This window comes from Nannospalax galili, unplaced genomic scaffold (assembly GCF_000622305.1).
Source record: "Nannospalax galili isolate Female #2095 unplaced genomic scaffold, S.galili_v1.0 scaffold1051, whole genome shotgun sequence".
Taxonomy (NCBI): Eukaryota; Metazoa; Chordata; class Mammalia; order Rodentia; family Spalacidae; genus Nannospalax; species Nannospalax galili.
This window is the reverse complement of record NW_008331995.1, coordinates 135,963-158,051: the sequence shown is the minus strand read 5'-3', so window position 1 is coordinate 158,051 and position 22,089 is coordinate 135,963. Positions and strand designations below refer to the sequence as shown.

General features: G+C 50.3%; 1 protein-coding gene and 1 long non-coding RNA gene across 3 annotated transcripts in view; one reads left to right on the top strand and one right to left on the bottom strand.

Annotated features, from left to right (window-relative positions):
- Window positions 1–230: 230 nt before the first annotated feature.
- Window positions 231–11,728, top strand: LOC115069274. Its single transcript, XR_003848542.1, has 3 exons — window positions 231–576; window positions 8,200–8,325; window positions 10,081–11,728. It is a non-coding gene; the product is annotated as an uncharacterized LOC115069274 (long non-coding RNA).
- A 6,122-nt stretch (window positions 11,729–17,850) lies between these two features.
- Window positions 17,851–22,089, bottom strand: part of Ppp1r32 (protein phosphatase 1 regulatory subunit 32) — a 7,158-nt gene continuing 2,919 nt past the window's right edge. Inside the window, exons 5-12 of one of the 2 annotated variants that reach the window (XM_008827095.1) lie at window positions 21,896–21,959; window positions 21,621–21,733; window positions 21,239–21,298; window positions 21,057–21,143; window positions 20,715–20,828; window positions 20,543–20,637; window positions 18,366–18,530; window positions 17,851–17,920 (exon numbers count right to left, since the gene is read on the bottom strand). In XM_008827095.1, the coding sequence (XP_008825317.1) occupies window positions 17,851–17,920; window positions 18,366–18,530; window positions 20,543–20,637; window positions 20,715–20,828; window positions 21,057–21,143; window positions 21,239–21,298; window positions 21,621–21,733; window positions 21,896–21,959 (768 nt within the window). The remainder of the gene's footprint in view (window positions 17,921–18,365; window positions 18,531–20,542; window positions 20,638–20,714; window positions 20,829–21,056; window positions 21,144–21,238; window positions 21,299–21,620; window positions 21,734–21,895; window positions 21,960–22,089) is intronic. The other variant, XM_029560616.1, reaches the window with a different exon arrangement.

Here is a 22,089-nt window from a genome sequence, read left to right as displayed (position 1 = left end):
CCGTGCCCGGCCGGGAGGAGGCGCCCGCCTGGGCCCCACCGCCCCGCGCCGCGCTTGGCCGCCCGCCCTCCGGCCTCCCCCGCTGCCTCCGCGGGAGGCAGACTGGCTAGAGTTGGCGCTGACTCGCAGCTTAGCGACCCGTCGCCCTGGCAACCCCCGACGCGCGCCCGTGGCTGCCAATGAGGCAGATGGAGGGCGGGGTGGGGCGGGTCCAAGGCGCCGGTGGCGCGGGGTCCCGGGACCCGAGCCCGCCCACCTCTGGGCCGGCGCTAGCGGAGGGGTTCGCTCCCCGTAAGCCGGGCCCGGGATGTGCTCCTTGCAAGCCTGACAGTGGACCTAGCGCGGAGACCTGACGTCCGACCAACTCCTGCCTCAGCAGACCGTTTGGCGTGGCTGTGTGCGCCTCCAAGCTGGGTGGGCCCAGAAGAAAGAAACCTGGGACGGAGGAAAAGCCCAGCGCGCTACCAGGACCCTGGAGGCGGGACTCCGAAGGAGGGGCTTAGGAGCATGGTCATTGTCCATCATTCATGTTCAGCGGCGTGCGACCAGCCTCCCGGGCAGGGTCACTTCAGGATAGTAAGTCGAAACACTGTTAAGTTCTGGCCTTTTTTAGATCTGAAAGGTTGCGGGACTCCGGGCTTGACTCCTCCCCCCCCCCCCCCCGGGTTCTGCCTATTGCTCGTGCACTCACACCCGCAGCTCCGGCCCCGGCCTCCAGAATACTCAAGGTTTGTATGTGGCTGCGGTGAACCGAGGTCTCGAACAAGCGACCGCCTTTGAGTGCCACCAACGCAGTGCGCTTGGTCCCGTGACTTCCGCATGCATGTTCCAGCTTACAGCCCTTTAACCTGCCTTCTTCCACTCAGGGTCCTTCTGACTAAGCTTCTGGCAGAAACGCTTTCCCAGGCTACCATATGCCGCCCAGCACTGTGGTAAAAGCCACTACCCGATTTTAACGGTAGGGACACTGAGTGAGGTAGAAAGACTCTTGACTTCAGCTGGTTTCAGCAGCTGGGATTTGAAACCAGGCGGTGAGGCTCCCCACCATCTTAATAAACGAAAACCACATCATTCCATCCCTGGCAGTGAACTTTCCCCCAATAGAATCTCTGACTCAGAATGCAAAATCTAAGAGGAAAGGTGTAATTTATCCCGTAGGAAAGAGGAGCAAAGTGGCCCACAGTTGTTAGGCAGCCTACTCGAGGTTACCTCAGTGATGAGAGGATGCAGCTTGGGCTCTGAGCAAGTGGTCAGGCCTCCTCCATCTGCCTTCTCTGGGACCCACCTGCAATGACCCATGTCCATTGGCTGCATGGACAAACGTTAGGATGCCCTCCAACTCAACTCCATGAAAAAAAAAAAAATTAGAGACAGAGTCTCACTATGTAGCCCTGGCTGACCTGGAACTTACTATGTAGATCTGCCTTACCTGGAACTCACTGAAATCACTTGCTTCTGAGTGTGGGATTAAAGGCGAAACACCTGAGCAACACAGCAAGAATCCATCTCAGAACTAAAAGGCCAAGTGTAGTGACTCATGCTTACACTCCCAGAACTTGAGAGGCAGGGGCAAGAGGATTGTTACAAGTTCAAGGTCATCCTGGGCTATACAGTGAGTTCAAAGCTAACCAGGGCTATATAGCAAGTGCCCGCTCGAAAAAGGGGACAATGGAAGGCACAGAGAGAGCCACACCCATCAGCCCATCTAACCAACCAGCCTGGGCAACATAGAACTTACCTCAAAAAGAAAATAGCATATAAATACAAAAGAAGGAAGGTCTGGGGATGGGAGCTGGAGAAATGGCTCAGGGGTTAAGAGCACTGGTTGCTCTTACAGAGGACCTGGGTTCATTTCCCAGCACCCACATGGCGGCTCACAACCGTCCATCACTCCAGTTCAAGGGGAATTTGACACCCTCTTTTGACCTCCATGGGGATTGCATGACACAGGTGCACTTATACATAAAATGAAAACAATTTTTTTCTTAAAAAAAAAAAAAAGGAAGGTCTGGAGATGTGACAGAGCTTTTGCCCAGTATGCTCCAAGCCCTGGTTCATTCATTCATTAGCACCGGAAACGAGAAGGGGGAAAAAAGAAAAGAGAAAAAGAAAAATCAAAGGTAATTATTAGATAAAATGCACAGCGCCTAAGTGCACAGTTGGGTGTATTTTAACAGATGTGTATACCCATGCCACAGCTCTTTCTTTTCTCTGTGTTTAAACTTTCTCTGGTTTTTGTTTGTTTGCTAGTTACAGGGTCTCACATAGCCCAGGCTGGCCTCAAACTCAATATGTAGCTGAGGATGACCTTGACTTCTGATCATTCTGCCTCCACCTCATCAGTGCTGGGATTACACTGGCCCCATGGCCTATTTATGTGGTATGGAGGATCAAACCCAGAGCCTGTGGATGCCAGGCAAGCATTCCACCAGCTGAGTTACATCCCCCGCCTTTATGTCCCATTTCTAGGATCCAAAAGTTCCCTCAAGGCTCTTCAACCTCCCAGAAGCAACTTTGATTGTAGCTTCTATCATCCGGGGTCAGAGTTGCCTGTTGAATTTCCTGCAGATGGAAACATAGCACATCCTTTTTTTCCCTCCTGGTTTCTCTTGTTCTGATCCCTAATAGATATTTGTTTGCTAAAGGAACAGAAGGGCAGAGCAATAACTGGTCTTCAGGCAAGAGGTTTCTCAATATCAATAGATATGAGACACAGACAGAGGCAAGTATTGCTCTAGGCCAGGAACCAGCCATGACTCTCCATCCTGGAAGAGACTGGCAAAATGACAACACCAGATCTGAAATGAACAGGAATTCCTGTCCCCAGCTAGAGGGGCTCCAAGTTCCCCTCCCAGACCTCGTTAAGTCTTAACCCAATACTCTCCACATGGGAGGACTTTTCAGAGGAGGTGGGCACTCAGCAGAAAGCTGGGGCACACTCAGCCAAGCATGAATACCTCTCCAACCCTCTCACCCTGCCCCATCCCCCTAGTCGCTTCTCCAGGGGACATTCACTGTGGAGGAGGGAGCCCTATCAGCCCACCCTCACCACATGCTCGGGCTGGCACTGAAGCATCAGTCAGCCCTCCTGAACTCTGTGGGCCCCCACCAGCAGTCCTATGAGCACCTCCACTCCAGTACCAGCCAGGCATTGCTCCCAGGGCTGGGAGCATGGAGGCCAGCCCTCTGCTTCCTTCTGGGTCTTTTTCTTGCTCTCTGTAGGTTCTGTACCTTCACCTCCCACTAGGCCCCTCTCAGTGGGTAAAGGTAAAATGTGATGCGTTCGGGGCCCACGCAGGCTGGCAGCGAGGCAGTCATCTCAATGAGTCACATTGGCACCGTGGGTGCCTGGTCCCTGTTGAGGTGTTACTAATGAATTAGCTTCACCCCCAGCATGGGGCCACTCAGCCTTGCCCCACTCCCTAGGAAGGCAGGAAATAGAGACCTGTGAGGGGGGAACCAGGGTTCTGAAGCCCAGGTTCCAATTCAGACCCAGCCATGGCCTCTGCCCACACACATGTTTTGCAAAAATACCCAAAGAGCAGGTCCCCAGGCTCCAAAATGGCCTCTCTATTCCCAATCACCACCTATAATGATCTTACCCACCCTCAAATCTGTAGTTAATAAAGAATTTTTTTTTAATACAAAAACAGCACAGAGCTTTGTGTGATAAACACCGCTGTACCTGGTCTCCAGCCTTCACAATTGAGTTTTCTTGTATTTGTTCTAAATTTGTTTTCTTTCAAATAAAAGAAAGAAATAGATACTAGAGAAGGAGGCTTTTGTCTCCCATCCTGTGTCACCACAAGGCACCCACGCCTCCTCCAGACTGACCCTGCCCAGGCCCCTCCTGAGTGCCCCTCCCTGAGCTATGACTACTGGCTGCTGAGACTTTTATACAAGTCACAGAATGTCATATTACCAGAGGTTCTTAGAAAGCAAGGAATGGAGCTTATTAGAACCAACCAGGAACTGTCAGAGGAAGGAGTGGGCTCAGCACTTCCAGGAGGTCAGACACTCAATGTCCAAGAAGCAGGACACCCCCAGCTTTCCAAAAGCATGCAGAGGCAGATCTCACCCATTGATGTGGGAGGTTTCTATGGGTTCACAGTCTCCTGGGGGTCCAGTCTAATTCATTCGGGGAAAAGGAAAGGTGTCCTTCATACCACAGCTCACTCCCCTTACCCGCACCAGCCAGAACCTAACTCCTTTGGGTATTTTAGGTATTAACTCAACAAACATCAAGCACCTAGCTCTAGGCCTAGACATTGGGGATTGCTTTGACTGTGCACACAGTAGCAAATCTTCTTGACTTTGTGGACTGTATTCCTACCAGTAGAGATGGTGGAGCAGTGGTCAGAATGTGGAGGGAATGAAACAAGGAATGAGGAAAATAAAAAAGGAGATAGTAGCCAGGGGAGGCTCCTTGGAGAGAACAGCATTGAGTCAGGTCAGGAGGAGGTGAGCATAAGGTGGGCAGGTGTACATAGGTATGCATTCCTTGAGGCGGTCAGCGGGGCAAAAGTGGGTATTGCAGAATATCTAGGAGTTTTCTGGGGCCTGTGGAGCTACCAGCACTGTGACTACAGATAGGGAAGTGAGGAAATATGAGGAGGAGGCCCCTGCCTTTGGTGTTGACTTTAGGTGGAGGTCGCTGAGACTGGAGCAGAGTTCTCAAGCACAAGAACAAGCTTCTCTTTAGCTGCAGCTGGAGGGAAAGGTGTGCACAGGCAGGAAAGAAGCCTACAGGGCGTCCCCTCTCCCACACTATCATGAGCACTGTCATTTACTGAGCGCCTACAGGCTGTCTAATTCATCACAGCTCTGTCAGGCAGGTACGATATCCCCCACGGCCCTCCCACTCGACAGATGAGGAAACTGATTCAGAGAGGGTAGGCAGCTTGAGCAAGTTCACACAGCTGGTAAGCATCAAAGCCAAGATGCAGACCTATCTTTTATCCCCAAAACCACACTTTTCATACTATGGTTCATTGATTCAACTGAGACAAATCAGAGGAAACCCACCCCCACAACACCCCCAGGGTGCCCAAACACTTGAGCACATCCTCCAAACTGAGATTTCCAGGAGGACCCCACTTGAAGATTTTGCTGCAGCTGAAGATGGAGAGGAGGCATAACACTCCCAAGTCCCTATCTCAGGCTCCAGGACTCACTGTTTGCCTAACTGAGGGGCAGAAGTATCCTGAAACGGATAGGGCAAACCTAAAAGCAGAACCCCAAAGCAGACTCAAGAGGACAAAGAGGGCCCGAAGTCCAGGAAGTCTGGGTTCAGGATTCACCTAATAGCAAATTAGAGGCAGTCCCTGGTCCATCTTTACATTTAGCTCAGAGACTGCCTGTGCATAATGAAATGGAACTCATGGGGTCTAGGTCAATCCCTGTCAACCCTCTCCTCTAGCCAGGAGAAACCTGAGCCCAGACATAGCCAGGGGATCACATTCCATGAAGCCCTAGTTCACAATCACCTGCTTCTCTGTTGAAAGATGAACTCTCTCCTATCCACTCCCCAACCCTACCATACCCCCACCACCCTCCCAGGGACAGCAGAGCTGGAACAACAGAGACCAAAGGAGTATAAGGAAAAGAGTAGGTGATTTGGTACCCCAGGCCAAGCCTCCAGGACTGGAACCTAAGTATCTTCATGGATCCTAATGCGCTGCCATATTGCAAAATGGGATCCAGGCCTGGTGACCATGCCATTGGTTATTGGATTGACGGTTGCTAAGGATGTGAGTAGGTAGGGCACCCATCTTTCATGTTCTCTTGGGGTCATCTGTCCACTTGAACTGCCCACCTCCTCTGAACCTCAATACTTACTTCTTACCAGGAGAAAGACCCTGAACTGAGTTTAGGAGAGTGAAGCATTTACCCTGAGTCAAAAAACTGACAAAGAATGAGGCCAAGTGTGGTGGCTCATACCTGTAATCCTGGTACTAGGGAGGTGGAGGTGGGAAAATCAAAAGTTCAAGGCCAATCTTGGCTATAAATCAAGTTTAAGACCAGCCTGAATATCTGAGACGCTATCTCAAAATGGGAGGGCAGGGGACTAGAGAGATGGCTCAGAGGTTAAGAGCACTGGCTGCTCTTGCAGGTTCTGTTCTCAGCATCCACATGGCAGCTAATAACCATCTGTAATTCCAGTTCCAAGGGATCTGATGCCCTCTTCTAGCCTCCAAACACATTTCTATGCATAGTCATACACATAAAATAAAAATAACTTAAAATTTTTAAATTGACAAGAAGAGGGTGAAGAGGCTGGGTATGCAGCTCAGTTGATAGAGTACTTGTCTTGCAAGCACGGGGACCTGCGTCTGATTCCCAAGACCCCAACAAAAATCTGGGTTTGGAAGCATGGGTTTATGATACTACTACCAGGGAGGTAGAGGCAGATGGATCCCTGGGGCTTACTGGCCATCCAGGACTAATTGGCAAGTTCCAGGCAAGTGAGAAATCCTGTCTCAAAAACAAGGTAGGGCCTGGAGAGATGACTCAGTAGTTAAAAGCACTGGCTACTCCAGCAGATGACCCAGGTTCGATTCCCAGCACTCACATAGCAGCTAACAACCATCCATAACTTAAGTTCCAGTGAATCTGACACCCTTTTCTGACCTCCAAGGGCACTGCACAAAACAGGTGCACTTACATACCTCCAGGCATTATACTCATACACATATTAAAAAAAAAGTTCGGGCTGGAGAGATGGCTCAGCGGTTAAGAACACTGACTGCTTTTGCAGAGGACCCGAATTCAATTCCCAGCACCCACATGGCGGCTACCAACCATCCTTAACTCCAGTTCCAGGGGAATCCAAAGCCCTCTCCTGACCTCTGAGGCATTGTACAACACGGGTGCACTCACATACATGCAGGCAATACACTCATACACATAAAATAAAAATAATAAAATATATTTTTTAATTCAAGGCCAGTCTTGGTTATTTTAAAAAAGGTAGATGGCTCCTGAGGAATCATGCCCAAGGTTGTCCTCTGACCTCCAAACACACAAGCACACATATGCACCTGCACCCATGCACATAAGCACATACACACACACACACACACACACACACACACACACACACAAAACAGTGAGGGTGAGGGTGAAAAAAAACCCTCTATAAGGTAGGTAAATAACAGTAGTTTCATGCAATCATGTGTGTTTGTGTGTGTGCCACGTATGCAGTGTTTGTGCACATGTGTGTACAGAGGCCAGAGGAGGACTATGAATGTTCTGCTCCATCACTTTCTAACTTAATCCCTTGAGACAGGCCTCTCACTAAACCTGGAGCTAGGCTGGTGCCACAAGCCCCAGTGATCCTCCTGCCTCCATCTCCTCCCACTTCCCCTGCAGCACTGGAGTTACAGGTACATATAAGCACGCCTAATCCTTTATGTAGGTTCCAGAGAAAAATTTTTTTCCCATTTGTATGTATGGTGTGCATGTGTGTTTACATGTTTGCATGTGTGTGAGCACACATGGGTGGGTATGAATGCATGAGGGTGTTTGTGATTGTTGAAGGCTGACATCAGGACTCATTCTCAATCACTCTTCCACCGTATTTAATGAGGCAGGGTCTTTCAGTCAAACTCGGAGGTTGCCTATGTGGCTAATCTCACTACCCAGCTTATCTGAGGGTCCCATGTCTCCACCTTCCAAGACTGAAATTACAGGAAGGCTACCACACCCACCTAGCATTTATGTGGGCTCTGAGGATCCAGACTCCTGTCTTCACACTTGCAAAGTGCTTTAACCACTGAGCCATCTCCCCAGTCTCTAATATTGAGGATTTGCAGTCTGGACCTCATATTGACCAGCAGAGCCATCCCACAGCTCAGTACCTGGTACTTTTTAAAATATCCTATGCTGATCCCCTCCCCCTAGTGCCTGGTCTCTAATGAACAGAACCACCCTGCCCTGGGGGAATTTACACACAGGGCCATACTAAAAGCTGGGTGGCTGGTCTAGGGAGACATTAACTTCGATTCAGTGTTTATCAGCAGACACTTTCCTGCATGCATTTATGAGCTAAATTGCCTGCCCAGCCTGCTGCTCTCCAGGGGAACCAGAACAAAGAGACAAATCCTTGGCTCAGAGTTGCAAAAGAGGTTTTTAAAATTCAGAGCTGAGACTATAGAGTCTTACAATATCCAGGGTTTGAAAGAGAAATCTGTTTTGTAGGTCCGAAAGCACACCTTTGAACTTGAAGAGCAGGCAGCTGATGCCCTTAAGCCCTGGAGAGGGACAACGTGTGTCATCACAGAAGCCAAGAACCTGTCCAAAAGGAGGTCCAGGCTGAACCTGCAGGTGGGAAAGGAGCCCTGAACTCACAGATGTCAGGGAAAGAAACCTATGGGGAGCATGGAGGAAGCACTAGCTGTGTTGTAGACCAAGGAAGGGGCAAAGGTAGAGCCTGAGGGTATGACCAGCCTCTACAGCCCCTCCTCTGAATCTTTCCCCACTAGGGTTGGGCAGAAGTTTCTGAGGCTCCAAGATAGATATAGGCATGGCAGCAAACAAGATGGTGGGCCTGAAGGGGTCAAGCAGTCACCATAAGGGAGCTACAGGGTAGATTCTGTGGCCCTCAAAAACAAAGGTCAGGTCTTCATTGATTCTGAGCAGATAGGTACAGGAAGGATGGGTGTGGATGACCAAAGCCCACAGAAATAACAGGCTGACTAGGAGTTGGTGGCATTCACCTGTAATCCCATCACTTGGGAGGTGGAGGCAGGAGGTTCAGAAGTTAAGGCCAGCATTGGTTACATAGCAAGTTAAAAACCAGCCTGGAATACTTGGGAACCTTTCTCAAAAAGAGTCCCTAACTGGGCTGGCAAGATGGCTCTGTGGGCAAAAGCACTTTCAGTGCAAGCCTGACCAGCTGAGTTCAGTCCCATACCCACAAGAAGGTGGAAAAAGGGAACTAATTCCTCAAAGTTGTCTTCGGACTTCAACACATGTACCATGGTACTCACCCTCCAACGCCCCCACATCATCTATAAACCCATATACTAATAATGTTTTAAAAGCCAAAACCAGGGGCTGGAGAGATGGCTCAGTGGTTAAGAGCACTGGTTGTTCTTGCAGAAGACCTAGGTTCGAATCCCAGCACCCACATGGCAGCTAACAACTGTCCTTAACTCCAGTTCCAGGGATCCGACAGTCTCTTCTGGTCCTCCACAGGCATTTCATGACACGGGTGCACTTAACTACATTCAGGCAATACACGCATACACAATAAATGATAGGGTTGAAAGCACCAGGACACAGATAAAATTCCAGCAGGATAGAGTTTATTAGCAAAGGAACACATGGGACAGATTCCCTTCAGGGTAGGGAAAATGTCTGCCCCCAGGTCGTGAGCTGGGGTCTTTTATAGGGAGAGGCTTCTGGGGGGTGGGTGCAGAAGGCAGGAAGATATATTTTTTAATGGTTTGGGGGGGCAGGAGAGTGGGACTGTTAAAACCTGCCCTCTTTAGAAATCAAAGGGGAAGCCTGCTGTGTTGGCCAAACAGTGGAGAAAAGTCTGCTTTTGACTTCAAAGACCAAGGTGCTTTTCTCAGGGGCTTGAGGAACCACAAAGCCCTCTTGGTGAGGGGGCGGGGCTATCTGAACCCTGACACACATAAAATAAAAATAATAAAATTTAAAAAAAAAAAGAAAGGAAGAAAACTGAAATCACTGAACTGAGACAGACACAGAACACCTTCAGCTTACAGACAAAACAACCCCAGAGAAATCGCCTGGCTTTCTTAAACTCGTCACTAAAATAAATTCCTTTAAAAAAGCCAAAACCAAACCAAACTCATAAATGGCACTCCACCCCCCCAAGCTTTGTGGAAAGTAGTTTGGTCCCTAGAGAGATGACAAAGGCAGAGAAGAGGACAGAATACCTGCCCTGATTGGATTTGAATCCCTAAGGACAGATTCATTCCTTGGAAATTGAGTGGGACTGGAAATACCTAGACTTAAGTCTTTGCTAAACCCAGTTAATGACAGACCAAGATACACATCCTCTCTCTCTCTCTCTCTCTCTCTCTCTCTCTCTCTCTCTCTCACTGACAGAGCTTCGTGTGACCTGGAACTCACAATGCAAGATGGCCTTGAACTTCTGATCCTTTCGTCTCCACCTCTGGAGTGCTGGGATTACAGGAGAGTGTCACCACCAAGTTCATATGGTGATAGGGATCGAACTCAGGGCTTTGTTCATACTGAACAAACACACTACCAACTGAGCTGCACCCCAAGCCCTGATGCATGCTTTTTCTTTTGTTACTGGAGATCAAACACAGAATCTCATGCATACTAAGCCCTCATTCTATCACTAACCTATATTCCCCTGTCTCCAAGATACATTTTTGTTTGGTTTTTGTTTATTTTGAGACAAGATCTCGTGTGGCTCAGGCTAGCCTCAAACTCGCTATGTAGCTGAAGCTGGCCTTGAACTTCTGATTCTCTTTCCTCCACCTCCCAAATACTAGGATTACTAAATTTGGTCCTCTGTAAACAGGAAGTGCTCTCAATCACTAAGCCATCTCTCCAGCCACCTCAATAATAATAATAATAATAATTATTATTATTATTAGTCATTTTGAGGCAGGGTTTCCCTATCCAACTGCTGGGACTAAAGGCATGCGCCACCACGCCTGGCACCTCAATTACTCTTAAAAGTCTTGCTATGTTGTCTACAGATGCACACCAGTGCCCAGCTCAAGATACAGCTTTGAGCCCCCAAGGACATCAAGTGAAATCCATCCTCACCTTGTGCCTGCCTATGCAGGAACTTGAACTAGAGTCACGTGTCTTGAGACATTTTGGGCATCTCTGTGTCTCCCAAAGGGTCTTTCCAATCCCACCCCAGCAGCTGTGTGCTGTCCCAGGTCCACCAAAGGTGCCACAAATGCCCATTCCTTTCTTAGTGATGGCATCCTGTATGCAAAAAGTGTTTGAAGTCTTCAGGGGCCTCAGCCTCTGAAGGCCCTTCTTATATTGGAGAATCCCACTTGCCTTACAAAATACTCCACCCCAGGACCCTGGAAGCTGAAAATGTTGGCACTCAGTTATCCAGAATGCCTTGGTAGCTGAGCCAGGTCTATGACCTGTGTGTCCTGGGACTCTCCCCCATCAGTACCACACATATTTCTGAATCAGAGGTGAGAAGGGCAGAGCAGAGGGGACCATGTACGATTCCCCAAGGTAGGGGAGTAGCAGCCGGGCCACATTCAAGACCAGCAGTAGGGAACTCAGAACCCTGGGCAATGACTACATAGCCTCTAAGATTTGTCTGCAGATTCTCTTAAGGATTACATAAGTGATCAAGACTTTAAAATTTTTTAAATTATATTTATTTGTTTTATGGTGGGGTAGGAAGTTGTGTATATGACAGGGCACATGTGTGAAGATCAGAGGACAACCCTCTGGAGTCAGTTTTCTCTTTCCAACATGTGGATCCTGAGGATCAAAGTCAAGTCATTGGGCTTGGTAGCAAGTCTTCACTTGCAGAGCTACCTCCCTGCTACCAACCCCAAGTCCTTCGAATAAATTTCTGTTTAGTTAGGGGGGTGTAGTGGCTAATGTCTATAACCCCAGCACTTGGGAGACTGAGGCTAGAAGATTACCATAGGTTTGAGGCTATTCTAGGGTGCATAATGAATTTCAGGCCAGCCTGGGCTATACAGTGAGATACTGCCCCCACAAAAATAATAAAATAAAAAATGAAATAGGTCATTTGACTGGCAAGGTGGCTCAGAAGGTAAAGGCACCTACCTCCAAGCCTGACAACCTGAGTTCAATCCCCAGGATCCAAATGGTGGAAGGAGAAAACCAACTCCAGGAGCTGGGTGTGGTGGGGCATGCTTTTAATCCCAGCACTCAGGAGGCAGAGGCAGACTGATCTCTGAGTTCAAGGCAACCCTGGTCTATATGTGAGTTCCAGGCCAGCTGGGGCTACAGGGAGACCCTGTCTCAAAAGACTAAAATAATAAATAAATAAATAAATAAATAAATAAATACATTTATTTTAAGCCAGGTATGGTGGCACACACCTTTAGTTAGTCCCAGCACTTGGGAGGCAGAGGCAGGTAGAGCTCTGTGAGTTCAAGGCCAGTCTGGTCTACATAGTGAGTTCCAAGTCAGCTGGGGCTACAGAGAGACCCTGTCTCAAAAAGACCAAAAAAAACAACAAAAAAAAGTTAAATAGGGACTGGAGAGATGGTTCAGTGGTTAAGAGCAATGGCTGCTCTTCCTGAGGACCCAGATTTGGTTCCCAGCACCCACATGGCTGCTAACAACTGTCTGTAACTCCAGTTCCAGGGGTTCCAACACCCTCTTCTGGCCTCCATGGATTTTTATACACATGGTTCACACATGATATGCTTATATACATACAGGCAAAACACAAAAAATAAAAACCAAAAATTTTTAAAGTTTTTAAAAGTGGGGCAGAAAGATTAAGAACCAGGGTGGTGCACAAGACCCATGCTGACTCAGTTAAAAACCAACACAGAACTGAGGAAATGGGTAGCAGGCCCCAACCTTAGCCAAGGAACTATTGGCAAGTGATTACTGCTGGGTGAGGGAGAGCGACGATAGGCTGAACTGGCTCCAGTGGATGAACTCACACCAAGACACACCTGGGTGTACAAACTTGACTCAATAGACTTTAATATATAAGACAGGCTTCGTGAAATCCTGTGGGGAGGCTATGGGGGTGGGTACAGACAGGGGCGGTCTAAATATGATTAAAATGTATGAAATCCATAAAAATTCAATTGAAAGTAAAAATAAATAAGGTACCTCTAGCTAGTTTCTGTGACTTTCAAGGAACCTTGAGACCTAGGCTGCCATTGCTTCTAGAATCACATGGCCTACCTCACCCCCACCTTCTACTGAGAACTCAGGAGCCCTGCACCACAAGATGCCTTTCTTCTGTGGGCTCAGGAATAAGTTTGCCCAGGGCCGTCTGTATCAGCCTCCTGCCTGGAGTGCCAGTGTCTCCTAGGTGAGTGTGACGCTGTAGCAAGACCATCATGCCTAGGGTCCATGCCCTATCCTCAGGCCCTGAGGTTCATAATATGTTCCCTGAGCACAGCTTGGCCACAATCCAATCTTAGGTCTGGAAGGCCTAACAGGCCATCTGTTTGGAGTGTTGTGTGACCAGCAGCCCCTGCCCTGGCCTCACTGACCCTTCAAGAGAAACCCCTGGTGGGTAGCTCCTAGTCCTTCTCTGTCTCTGCCTTTGCCCATGTGGTTGTTCAGGAACAGTTCCTGGGGAATGGGTGGCTCTCCAGATGGCCGGAGAGGAAACTGAGACATTTCATGCACTCCATCTGCCCATGTATATCATCCCCACAGTCCTCAGCACACCCCCCCACCCACCTTGGGCCTCCAGTTCCCACAGACATGCCTTTGAACAGCCCCCAACTCTCACTCTCCTGGGAGCCCTGTTTTCCCAGCTGGATAGGTGTCAAGCTCACAAGCTGCTGGCTCTGTGTTATCACATGCTCCTGACCAGATGGTACCTGTCAACATCAGCTGCCACACTACTGTGACAAGCAGCAGCCTCACACGTGTCCCAGTGCGAGCGTCAGAAGTATGGCCTGACTGTGTGACAGTCAGGGTTGCTCCCTTCTGCCCTGCCCTGCACCCCCACCCCAATACCGTCAGCACCTCGCCTACATGTGTCCTCAATCTGCCCCTAGAGGGAGGCCCTCTGTGCTTTAGCTGCAGAGAGGAAGGCCCACGGAATATTCTCAGCACCTGGCAGGCTGTGGGAGCTTAATAAAGGTTAATCATGAGCACTGCACACCTAGAAAATTTTCTAAGATATCTGGGGAGTGGCGAGGAGAGCTTTCCAGAGCAGCTAAAGTAGCCAACTGTCATAAAGGTCTGGCAGAGGGTAACCTTGGAGACAGGTCAAGACCCAGTCTATCTGAAGGGGCAGCCTCCCTGCCAGGCTGTACAAACTGATTACCCACCCACCAGGTTGGAATTTGGGGTCCTTTAGGCCCCCACAGGAAAGCTGATAGGGTCAGTCAGAGGCTGAGTGCCATGTGAGGGGAGGCTGAGAGGGAAGTATAGCCAGAGAGGGCTCAGCAGTCCTGAGGAGCCACAGCCAAGGCAACTGAACAGGAGATGGCATAGCAGGCTCTTAGCTGCCAGCTGCAGAGATGTAGGGGTTCTGGTGACTAACATCCCATTGTCAGAGCAGGTGATGCCCAGAAACTCACATCTGGTGTTTCTGCAGGCAGACAGCATTCTCTCATTCATCCATCTACCTACTCATCTATCCATCCGTGCACCCACCTACCCATCCATCCATCCATCCATCCATCCATCCATCCATGCACCTGATATTCACCAAGTACTTCCAAACATCCTAGATAGCAGCACTGCCTTGGGGCCTGGCATATCAGATGTGATAAGACAGACACTATCTATACCTTTGTTAAGCCTCATCAGTCAGGAGAGTGACCACTTCCAAGGCCTTACCTCCCTAGCCATGCCCCAGGCTCAGCCCTCTACTGTTTTCCCATACCTCATCTCCCTCAGGACCTACCTACCACTTGATCAGTTATTCACTCAGTGGGCAAAGGTCTCCAAGGAAGCAGACTTGGAGTTAAGTCATTCTACCGCGCTATAGCTGCCACTGGAGGCTCCCACTCCACCCCCTACCAGCAAGCCTCACCCACATCCCTTATGGCTGTGTGACCTGGGACTAGTCAGGCCTACCAAGCAGGGGCTCTACAACCACTTACGCTCAGCCTTAACCCTTCCTGGCCCCCAGGTCATAGGCCATCTTGTCTTCACACAGCCCCTTGGGCTCTGGCATAGGACCCAAACAGGGACCCATGGATGGGCTGCCTGGAGGCAGGCTACAGCTATCTCTAGGTTGAGACAGGGTCTCAGAGGGTACACTGTACTGCATGGCACTCCTCATAGGTGAGGCCACAGCCTCAGCTCAGGAGTTATTGTAGGGTGCCTCAGCTCACATGTCCTGGAAACTGGGCACAGAGTGCTGAGAGGCAATTAAGAAAGTGTGTCATCAGGCTCCAGTGTTCCCTACACAGACACCTTGTCTCCTGTTGGGCCAGATAGAGAAAGGTAGGACAAGGAGGAAACGGGAGCTGTAAAACAGCTCTCATGAGCAAAGAGACTCTAAATTGGGGCTGGATGGTACATGTGAGTGTTCACATGCATGTTTGTGTGTGTGTGTGTGTGTGTGTGTGAGAGAGAGAGAGAGTTTGAATTTGGGTTTCTTCCTCAATTGCTTTCCAACTTTTTTGAGACAGGGTCTCCCTGTAGCCCCTGCTGGCCTGGAACTTGCTTTGTAGACCAGGCTGGCCTCAAACTCACAGAGATCTACCTGCCTCTGCCTCCCAAGTGGTGGGACTACAGGTATGCGCCACGACACCCGGCTTAAAAGATTTACTTTATGTGTGTGAGTGTTTTACTGCATTTACCTATATGGACCATGTCTGCACAGTGCCCATAAAGGCCAGAAGACGGTTGTGAGCTGCCATGTGGATGCTGGAAACTGAACGTGGGTCCTCTGGAAGAGCAGGAACTGCTCTTAACCACTGAGCCATTTCTCTGGTTAGTTTTTTATTTTATGTGTCTGAGTGTTTTGCCTGCATTTATTTATAGTAAGTGTGCATGTGCTTGCAAACCCATGAAGGCCAGAAGAGGGTGTTGGATTCCCTGGAACTGGAGTTATGGTTGGTTGTTAGCTGCCTTATGGGTTCTGGGAACCAAACCTGGGTTCTTAAACTGTTGTGCCATCTCTCCAGCCCCTGGACATCTATTTTCATGTTTCTGTGTATCTATGTCCTTGGTCATCAGTGTGTCTGTATGTATGAGCATGTAAGGTGTTTGTGTGTGAACATCCATGTATCCTGTACATGTTTGTCTTGCATCTACAAATGTGGTTGTGTTATTGAATCTCGAGGTTTTTTGTTTTCTTGAAACATCTCATGCAGTCCAGGCTGGCTTGAACTCACTCTGTGTAGCTGAGGATGATCTTAAATTCCTGATCCTCCTGCATCCACCTCCCTAGTGCTCCCCAGGCATGTGTCACTGTGCCCACCTGTGTTACTGAGTGTCTGTATACTTTGTTGGCATAAATGTGTTGTGTCTGTATAGTGTCTTCAAGGCTCTATGTCCTTTTTATTTGTGCCTGTGTGTGCTTATGTGCTGACAGTATGGACTCGTGTGAGTAGGAGAGGGGATTGTCTCTGTGTGTAAATGTGTGTGTGTGTGTGTGTGTGTGTGTGTGTGTGTGTGTCTCATTGGGCAGGGAGGGGCTGGGTGAGTCCCCAAACACCCTCAGGTCCCTACCCAGCTATGACAAAGCATGGTTGGGACCCAGGCTTCTTCTCTCTGAGTTGGTGACTCACCCCTAATGTTGGAGGCCATGGACCAGCAAGTCCCCAAACACAGCCTGTGGGGCTGTCACTGGGCCCTGAGTCTGATTGGGTTTGGAGCCCAGAGACTCTGTGTCCCTGATTCCCCTCCTCCAACCCTGGGACCAGCTGGAGCCACCCACATCCCACATGGAGCCCCCACCAGGCTGTGGACAGCCCCCAGGCCTGCTGCACAGGACTACACTGGGTACAGCCAGGCCTCAGGGCCTCTAGAGCTGCAACAAAGATGCCCACTAAGGAGCAAAATGCAAACAGAGGTGGAGGAAGGCCACTGGACCCTGAGTGCTTCACCCACAAGCCAAGGTGTACTGTGAAGATATCTCTAGGCCAAAGCTGCTGCAGAGCTGCTCTACACAACCCCTAGCTGCTCAGCAGCTCACACCTCCTCAGGATCCAGGCTTCTGAAGTATAAGATGAGGGCTGATGCTGACAAAGCCACAGCATACAGCTGTACAGTTGTATACTGAGCAAATATATGTGGCTGAGTTACAACAGGTGCTGAGAGCCAGGCCAGAATCTGCCTTGCAAGCTAGGCATTCTGACACCAAGCTGCCTTATCATCCCACACATCTTTGATCACCAGCTACTGTGTTTAGTGGGGAGTCCCTCTAGTGGGCAACTTGTTCTCTTTCTTACAAAAAAGGCTGCCCTGCTCTGGTCGCTTGACTAGAGAGATACCGCAGTTGTTAGATCAGCCCTATTTCCTGTGCTGGTGTCCAGCTATTCTCTGATCACCCATCTGTCTTTCTGTCACTCTTCCTGGTCCATCCCTATACTCCACTCTCCTGAAGTCATCAATGTGGGCCTCAAATTCCTGCCTTGATCCATGCTTCCATTATAGAGTGTTAGCCAAACTCGGGAAATTTGGCAACTGGCCTCTTACCCCCCACCAATCCCCCGCCTGCCCTCTGCCCCTCTCCTGGATCCCACCTCCACCCTGCCCTGATTGGCCTCCATCCCAGACAGAACATGCCTCAACAGGGCAGGAAATCAAGAGTGAAGCAGAGAGTCCCCTCACTCCAAATCTGGCCCCGAAACCCATATCCAGATACATACCACTCCAGCTTGCCACCTTTCCGAAACCCCCACCTCCCCCATGACTGTAATATTCCTCTGTTTGGGTTTCTTTACTTCCTTAGGAAAGTAACCGGGAGAATCTTCGGGCAGGGGAGCATGGGGATGGCAGCTTGTCTCTCCATGGCAAACCTGGGAGGAAGAAACAGAGAAAGGATCTGAGGGAGGGTCCTAGGGTTACTCTGAACACACCTCAGCTCTGCCCCATTAAAGGCCTCCTGATGTACCACCACCAAGGCAGGCTTTGCTTAACCCAGGGCTTGGGGATGGAAAGGCACAAGGATTCCTTCCTCCTGGGGAGTGGCTGCAAGAGGGCATCCTGCTCCCTTACCCACTAAGCTCAGCTGGAAGCAGCATAGCGGCTGCTGTGAGGCACATCTTGATAGAAAGAGTCAGACAAGGCCGGGGTTCTACAGGCAGAAGGGAAGCTGATGGAAGACAGTGGGTGGCCAGGCCTGTGCCTTCTCTTCTGCCTTCCTCTTTAAGATCCCAAGAGCTAGCCAGGCCCTGACCACGGCAGCCAAGCCACAGCTAAGTGGAGGTTTTGAGGAACTGAGCAGGAGTCATGGGAGGGGCAAATCCACAGCTCATTCATCTATAAATCCATTCCCCATAGCCCCTGCCACCAAAGGGACATGGAGGAAGAGCAACAGAGGGAAATGTCACTGGACAGAGAAGAGGGAGGGGACCTGGGCAGGCAGGAGGCCAGAAGCCAGGGATACTAGAATCCAGCCCAGCCAGAGGAAACCATTTCTAGACAGGGAGAATACAGAGGCATGGGATAGGACTGAGCTGGACTGGAAGAGGCTTGGATGTGAGGAAGGGGGAGTAGGCAGAGCTCCAGTGACATACTGCCTTCCCACATGGGAGTACTGGTGCCGCAGGCCCTCCGTGGGGTTGGGGGTGGCCTCCATGCGGGTTATCGATTGGTTGAGGGAGTAGCCTCTCGCCTTCTGGGGCTGGATGCCACCTCGAGTCCAGTCTTCTCGGTCTAGCCCTTTGGGGATGTTCTTGAAGTACCTAGTAGTGACGCAGGGGTCCTTGGCCACAGATGGTGCCTCTTTGAGGCCTGTCCTACCCTTCGCCACCCACAGGATCTTGGACCTTCAGAGCCCTCTGGTCTCCTCACCTCTTCCTATGTGTCCCCTCTGTCTAACATGCCTGACCCCTTGTCCACCTAGGACACTCTAACTCAGGAAGCCTGCCTGTGTGCTCCACACACCTTATGAAAAGGGGGCAGTGAAGATAAAGCCAGTAAGTGAAATCAGTGATTGCAGCTGGGTGTGGTGGTGCACGCCTTTAATCCCAGCACTGGAGGCAGAGGTAGGCATGTCTCTGTGAGTTCAAGGCCAGCCTGGTCTATATGGTGAGCTCCAGGCCAGCTGAGGCTACAGGGAGGGAGGGAGGAAGGAAGGAAGGAAGGAAGGAAAGAGAGAGAGAGAGAGAGAGAGAGAGAGAGAGAGAGAAAGAAAGAAAGAAAGAAAGAAAGAAAGAAAGAAAGAAAGAAAGAGAAATCAGTGATTGCAACCTTGCAACCCCTGGGACCAGGGTATGCCTGACACCTAGCAGGAGTTTAGGACAGGTGATAGGTATAGGTAGGTGGGCAGAGGAAGAACCAGCCGAGAAGCTAAAGTGCAGGTGGGAGTCTACTGGGGCCTGAAGAGGGTGGTTCTCACTTAAGGAGGGACAGATCTTTGTCTCCCAGCACCCAGAATGCTCTTCTCTCCTCAATCCCCCCTGTGGGAACTAGAGGAGTCGCTGTGCTCCCAAGCTGAGCCTCAAGGTCCCAAGGGTTTAGCCCTGATGCCAGCAAGGCCTCTTCCAGCTCAGATCTCTGTTGCTGGCTGGTCCTGGGCAGAACACTCTTCAGTCTAGACTCCAATGTTACCTCCCAGGGACCCCCTGGCTCCAGCCATCTTGCCCCTCTTCCTGCTAACCAGGACACACTGCATTCCCCTGATGTGGTCACATGACTTGCCCTGCTGGTCCTCCACCAGTACCTGCCCGCAGTCAGCCTTGGTAAAAGACAGGAAGTGCCTTAGAGCAGGAGGTAGAAGAGGGGAGCCTTAGAAGATGGGGATCTTGGAATATTGATAACATGCATATATTAATTGATAAGAGATATGCCGAGGGGAAGCCTGGGTTTCCCAACTCTGGGATTCTGTCCCAAGAAACCTATTTCCGTTGGGGTGTGCTGACATACTCCTGTAATCTCAGCACTCAGGAGGCAGAGGCAGAAGGATCACTACAAGTTATAGGCACAGAAAGGGCTACACAGAAAGTTTCAGGCCAGTCAAGGCTACACAGTATAACTTTGTCTCAAAAATCCAATGGAAAAAGCAGTACACTTGCTTTACGCTGCTCCTACAAAGTCCTCCCCATCCCCACCCAGTCCTGGTCTTAGAAGATGTCCTGTGGCTCCTAGGATCCCTCTTCCTGGAAGTCCTCCTCCAGGCCTCATTCTAGCTTATGGGTTAAGGGAGCACAGAGCCCACCTGGCACTCATTGAATAGAGTGTCTTAGCAACTGCTGCAGTCGCCGCAGACCCTTGAATTTCTTTACCCTTCCAGAACCCACCAGCCTGTCTCCTGCATCCTGCTCTGCATTTTGGTGGGAGAAATGCTAGAGTCTGCTTTGCCTAAGCAAAGAGGTCCAGTGGAGCTGAATGTCACCCTAGGGACAGCCTTTAACTAGTAACTAACTGGCCTGGGGTAGTAACTGCCCTGACTCCCTCTCAGGCTGGGTTAGGTCAGAGTTGTGGGCCTTTCACTGCTGTCTAGAGTTTCTGCCACAGGACAACTGACCTCATAACACCAGGTTACTATCTGCCCTCCCTTCAAACCAACCCCGACATGCCTCCTGATATCCATCCTCCCAGTGAAGGGCTGGCACTTGATGTCTGGTAGAAGGTCTGAGTCTGGGAGAGTTCTGTGTGGGTCTTGGTTCTCCTAGCTAAAAGCTATTATTCACTCAGCCTAGTCCTTGAGGTCTGTCAAATGGGTCTCAGCTTTGGGCCAAGAAGGGAGTCTCACCCTTGATTGTAGGTAGTCAGGTACTGTTGATCTCTGTCAGGGTCATAGGCACTCTGGACATAGCTAGGGTTGTGAATAGTGAACCCCGTGGGCTCCTGCACAAGGTGAAGACAGGAGAACACTCAGAACTAGGGGGTGGGGTTGGGGGCAGGGATAGGTGCAGTAGCCTCACCTTGTTCCCCACTGTCTCCCGGCCAAGCAGAGAAACGTTGCTCTGTTGCATTCTTGGAGGAGGCTGGTAAGACCTCTGGCTTGTGCTGGCGGGCTGTGGGCTTGGAGCGGGCATCTGTAAGGAGCAGAGTCACAAGATGGGAGGCTGGAGTAGCTGGCTGAGGTCACAGGATGGAGGAAAGGTAGGTAAAGGCACTTCCTCTTCCTGCTAAACCATTTGCTGTTTCAGAGCATGCAGCTCTTTCCCAGATCCAGCCTTACACTCCATCCTGGAGTCCCTTCCTCCACCTCTCCAGATATTCCAGCTCTCCTGATTCTTCTGCTGGGGGCTCCTGTTACTCACCCTGGCATTCAAAGGCCTTTCATTTATTCTGCTGTACTCTGTATCCCGATCAGAGCCTCTTGCCAACACAGGGAGGAATTCACTTCCCTAGAGGGAGCAAAACAGCCTTGGATACCACCTCTCTCTAACTCACCCAAGTCATGTGTAACCATTCCCACAGGTGGTCCCAGCACAGAGCTTACTTGAGGGTGAGCCATGGGGAGGAAGTCCGACTTGGTGACACTTCGTCCTGGGTGGAGGACCTGGATAGGGGTCCACAGAGGAAAATCAGCTTAGCCACTCACCCCTGCCCTCAGTGGCCCCCATGTCCTCTGCTTCCAGCCCCCACTGTGCTGAGCACACAGGCATGACTGGGACAACTGAGGAGTGGGTAGAGTTTAGGGAAATGACAAGCCCTGTGGCCCTGAATGGGAGCTCTGAGTGACCTGGGCCTTGCCCCTTTATCTGTAAAGTGGAATACTGGACCACACCCATGTTTGAATGGAGGTCTTCATCTCAAAAGTTTGTAAAGGAACTACAGACCCCCAGACTTGGGAGTTTCAATCACTCCAAGACTACACTTACAGGGTCCCCAGGAAGCACCTGTGAGGGTGGCTGGAAGACAATGGGATTCTTGGAAGACTCCTCTGTGAAGCCTGTCTCCTCCTTGGGACCAACTGTCTTCTTCAGCAGGAGATCTACAAAAACCACTACTCCCTGTGTAGACTTGAGGTCACAGCTCTCTCAAGCCAAATGTATGCATGCAAGTCCTTTCTCCCCATGGTGGCTTCTGTTAGCTTCAGTCCCCCCTGGGGTCTCTCCTATAAGTCAGAGGAGGAGAGTGAATTTGGAGGTCCTACCTGGATGGCTTGGGGGCTCCTTGATATATTTGGAATTATATTCAGAAGTCATGAAGCATGGTCTCTGGAACACAAGGCAGGGCAATGGGGGCACAAGTGGGCCAGGGTGGAAGGGAGGCATTCTGCAAGGGTAGTATGTGAGTTCCTAGTGAACTTGGAAGAGGGGATCCACACAATGCCCTAATAGATTTCTT